The sequence below is a fragment of the Ascaphus truei genome, chromosome 10 (assembly GCF_040206685.1).
Source record: "Ascaphus truei isolate aAscTru1 chromosome 10, aAscTru1.hap1, whole genome shotgun sequence".
Lineage (NCBI taxonomy): Eukaryota > Metazoa > Chordata > Amphibia > Anura > Ascaphidae > Ascaphus > Ascaphus truei.
In genome coordinates, this window is record NC_134492.1 from 60,285,866 (window position 1) to 60,290,865 (window position 5,000).

The following is a 5,000-nucleotide window of genomic DNA, read 5'->3' on the forward strand; positions in this document are numbered from 1 at the left end:
GAATCACCGGTGGACATATCCAAGGGATCATGGAAGAGATGGAGAGAAGGTCCAAGTCCGCAGATAACCGTTTGGCCAAAGGGATCCAGGTGAATGGGAGAGAAACAGTAAGTTGTGACTGTGACTGTCTTATAACTTTGCGTGCTCATCCTTATCATCATCAACCTACTTAATCCACCCCCTCATCTGCCTGTCCACAAAGATCAGAAGAGGGAATCTCAAGGGGATGGAGTTGGGTCCATTGGTACAGAACAAACCCAGATTTACTAAATACAAAAACACCCAATTGTTTGAAACAGGATAAATGGATAATATATATATATATATATATATATGTACATATGTACGTGTGTACGTGTGTGTGTGTGTGTGTGTGTGTGTGTGTGTGTGTGTGTGTGTGTGTGTGTGTGTGTGTCTGTGTGTGTGTGTGTGTGTGTGTGTGTGTGTATATATATATATAATGTATATATATGTATGTGTGTGTGTGTGTGTGTGTGTGTGTGTGTGTGTGTGTGTGTGTGTGTGTGTGTGTGTGTGTGTGTGTGTGTGTGTGTGTGTGTGTGTGTGTGTGTGTTCTGTGTTACAGGAAAAAAATCTAAGTTGATTTAACATTGAGGACACACTCTTCTGATCATATTTTAGAAATATTGAAATGGTATTTGTGTAACCAGAGAGAGATGGGAACTAAAATAAATAAATCAATTATTATTTACATACAAAGGAGAACCATTAGCCTGTCAATAAAAAGCAGGGGTGCGTTAGGATTGTAAATTTAAAGTAGTACCATTAAGTAGCATTATAGATATATATATATATATAGCAGCAGTTTTGCAGTAGGGATTTAATTATCAAATACAAGATGTTTCTGCCGTTATTTTGTAATATACCGTATTAAATGCAGATCGGACACTGACTGATAAAAATTAACATGTTTAATAAACAATTCATTCATTTAATAGCAAAACATGGAGGGGGAGTTTAAACTTTTTCAATCTAAATTGAATTAAGCCTTTTTATCGCTGAATCTAACACAATATTATTCAGTGGAAGTTTATTTCAAAATCCTAAAGAATGATTTCGAAAAAAAAATAAAAAAGATTTGTTTAAAATAATGATCTCATATTTTTCTTTAATATCTAAAACACTGCAACTAAACCATAACGGAGTGACATAAACTGTAACTCACTTTTATAACATTTGCTAGAGAAGATAATGTTTAATTCACACTATTTTCCCTTGACGTTTATTATGTAGTGAAAAAAATAGCGTTTCATTAATAAAAGGTAATTGAAATGAGTTGTTTTTTTCCTATTCTCACCGTCTAACAGAAAGAAGCTGGAAAAAAAATCTGTGTAGAATTTAAAAAAAAGCTAATTGTGTTACTTAACTATTAACACAATTAACTATTGTGTTAATTTAAATTCTATTGTTTTTGTATTTGAAGATAACCAAAATGCAACTTTATTTGAATCAAATAGTTATACAAATATTTATTATTCCATATAAATCCTCCTAAATATTTCTGTAATGAGGTTATTTTTGAGAGGCGAGATTTTGGCCTTGTAGTAAAATCCTTATTTTCTAATATTTTTTTTTTTTTTTTAAACAACTCATTTATAATTGTCTCTGACAGGAAAAAGCGTCCAACCCTTGTCTTAAAGAGGCAAATATAATCACTCAGTTTCCCCAAAAAATATTCTGAGAACATATTGCTAAAGAAATAGAATTATTTTAAACTGAACCAGTACTTTCTATCTTAAAGGTAATAAATATCTTAAATCATTGTTTCACATCTGCATTGAGTTTTAGGTATTGGTATATATTAAAGCACTGAAACTTACATATATTTCTACAAGAGATGGCTTTTATTAGCCTGAAAACCAGTTAGATTTTTCTTAAACAATAAAAACTGTATTCATTCAAAAATCTGTTACAAAGTTTCAATATTTCCGTGTAGTAAAGCAAGTAATGCTTATCACTGCAAAGAATATCAGTATATTAGATGGGACGTCATATGTATTCATGGCTAGTTATTTACTAGGTTCCATAATATACTGTAACCCGAATACTATAGATGCATTCTGAACATAATATGCGTATTAAAATATGTAATTTTAATGAAAAGTAAAAAGCACAGGAAAAGCTTGGCAAAGTTAATTGAGGTTAGTGAATAGAAGATTAGACACAGATCAAGTCTCATTAGTGGATAAGGGTTTTTTAATAAGGTCTCTGGGGATGTATACAAACAGAAACTAATGTGTTAAAACCCCCTGAATATTGGGATTCTGGCTGGATATTAAGTTTTGTCTGAGTCAAAGAAAAATAAATCAAATGTGTTTTGGTAAAAGCGTATTTTTTTTTAGGTTACAATAAACATCTATATTTGGTGCCAAAAACCCCATTGTTCAATAGAAAAATGAAATTCTTTTAACTCTTTCTATGGTGGGAATCTTTAGCAGAGAGTTAAAAATTTTCGCTTTATAAATATGCTGCCGTTATTATCTTATTATTAATTTATTAATATATTAATTATTATTATTACTATTAGCATCCGTGTAGTTGTTGTTATTATTATAATCAATAGTCTTATTAATTAATATGACTATTTATTATACATTCCTTAATATTTAACCATCGTTACTGTCATTATCATCGGTATTTTCATTATTATACATATCGCTATTATTCTGATCATTATTATTAATGATTCCATGATATTGTAATTCATTAATAATTTGTTAATATTAAATACTCATTATTATTGGTATTAACATTTATTACAGATTATCCTTATTAGGAATAATATCATGATATCATTATTTTAATTATGAATATTATTGTAACATTATAATATCATCCTTCTTGTTATGGTTATTTGTAGTATATAATTATTAGCATTAGTAAATCATTATGAATATTTGAATAACTATGCTTAAAATAAGGATAGGAAGATATTATGGATATAATATATAAAAAAACATACAGGACCCCTAATTGCAAAACATACAGGACCCCAAAATATAGTAATATTGTATTATTATTATTATTAGTAGTAGTAGTAGTATTGCTATTTTATTTGTAATATATATTTAGTATATACATACACATATTTGTATTATTATTAATAGGAGGATAGAAAGATATTATTATTAATATAATATATAGTATTATTGTATTATTATAATATTATTATGATGTCATTAGTAGTATATAATTATTATCATTAGTATATAATTATAAATATTGGCATTATTAATATATATATATAATATTATTATATTTTTAATATATTATCCTTCTTGTTCTGATTATTATTAGTATATCGTTAGCTTATTATAATAATTATTACTATTATAATTAAGTCTGACAGATCTCCTCCCTCTCTATATGATGTAGGTATAGTAATTGCCCCTGTCATTTCCTTGTCACAGAGGATGCCCCCGGTGAGCCCAGAGAAGCCTGCACTGTGTGCTGGTTGCGGGGGGAAGATCTCAGACAGGTATTACCTACTGGCTGTGGACAAGCAGTGGCATCTCAGGTGTCTGAAGTGCTGCGAATGTAAACTGGCCTTGGAATCCGAGCTCACCTGCTTCGCTAAAGATGGGAGTATATACTGCAAGGACGATTATTACAGGTACAGTACCGACACCCCCACACCCCCATACTGTATATATATATATCATCACCATCTTCAGCCCGTGTCTCCCCACTGCTGGATGAAGCCTCCCCAATGATCTCCCAGGTGCTGCGGTTACAGCCTCTTCTCCACGTCGCTCCCACACATTGTCTCATCCCATCCTCCCATCTTACTTTTGGGCGTCCCAGACTTTTAATCTCTCTTGGAATCCAGTCGAGTTCCATCTTTGTCCAACGATGGTCATTTCTTCTAGCGATATGTCTGGCCCACCGCCATTTTCATTTCTTCCCCCTTGTGATGATGTCACAGACTTTTCTTTCGAACCCATTCATTCTTGTTCCTGTCTCTTCGGGTAATACCCAGCATGCATCTCTCCATACGTCTGTGTGTTGTCTGAAGCTTCTGATTTACAGTATCTTCGCATTTAGGGTCCAAGTTTCACATCCACACGCGAGTGTGGACAGAATACACCCATTGGAAAACTCTCCTCCCGAGGCGCAGGAGAAGATTCCCTTGTAATATTGTCTTGTTTCTCCTGAACGCCGCCCTCCCATCTCCATTCTCCTATTGATTTCATTAGAAAGGTTCCCAGCCATTGTTACTTGCCGGCCAAGGTAGACATGGTCTTCCACTTCTTCTCGTTCTATTCCTTTCAATCTCTGTAGAGGTGATACATCTGTTGACCCCTTTGGTCTCGCTGCGCGTCATACGGAGGCCACACTCTTACTTACTTCAGCGAGTTCTCCGATGTGTTGCTGGAGATCTTCTGGTCTTGTGGCAAAAATAACAATGTTATCTGCAAATCGGAGGTGACTCAAATATTCTCCTTAGATTTTGATTTCTTTTTCTTCCCAATTCAATGTCTTGAATAAAAAGATCACTTGTGATCACTTTCACATGTCATAGACCGGTCTGCAACCCTGCCTTTCCCCATTATCACCTAGCATACAGTGCTTCAAATGCAGCAAGGGATTCTGGGAAATGACATGCAAATGAACACACCATGTCTCCTTTTTCCTGGAATCCATTTTTACATGGAACCCTTATGAGCTAATGCTTACTGTAAGCACAGCTGTTAAGCACAGAATGGGAATCAGATGCAAAGCCAGAGAAACCATTCACAGACATGATTGCTATATGCTATAGGGTGGAGGTTTCTTGTTGCCTTTTTCACCCACCATAACTTCAAATATGATGGTATATATATATATATATATATATATACTGTATATATACATACTCACAAAGGCAGCACTCAAACCGGCCCAGTACTATCTGTATACTTTTGATATATATATCTGTATAAATGTGGATGTATATATACATAGACACATGTACACCCCAGTCGACTTCTTACTGTGTG

General features: G+C 33.4%; 1 protein-coding gene across 3 annotated transcripts in view; it reads left to right on the forward strand.

Annotated features, from left to right (window-relative positions):
• Window positions 1-6: 6 nt before the first annotated feature.
• LHX9 (LIM homeobox 9) overlaps window positions 7-5,000 on the forward strand; it is a 34,042-nt gene continuing 29,048 nt past the window's right edge. For all 3 annotated transcript variants that reach the window (XM_075617051.1, XM_075617050.1, XM_075617049.1), the window contains exons 1-2: window positions 7-107; window positions 3,432-3,634. In XM_075617051.1, the coding sequence (XP_075473166.1) occupies window positions 30-107; window positions 3,432-3,634 (281 nt within the window). In that variant the 5' untranslated portion in view covers window positions 7-29. The remainder of the gene's footprint in view (window positions 108-3,431; window positions 3,635-5,000) is intronic.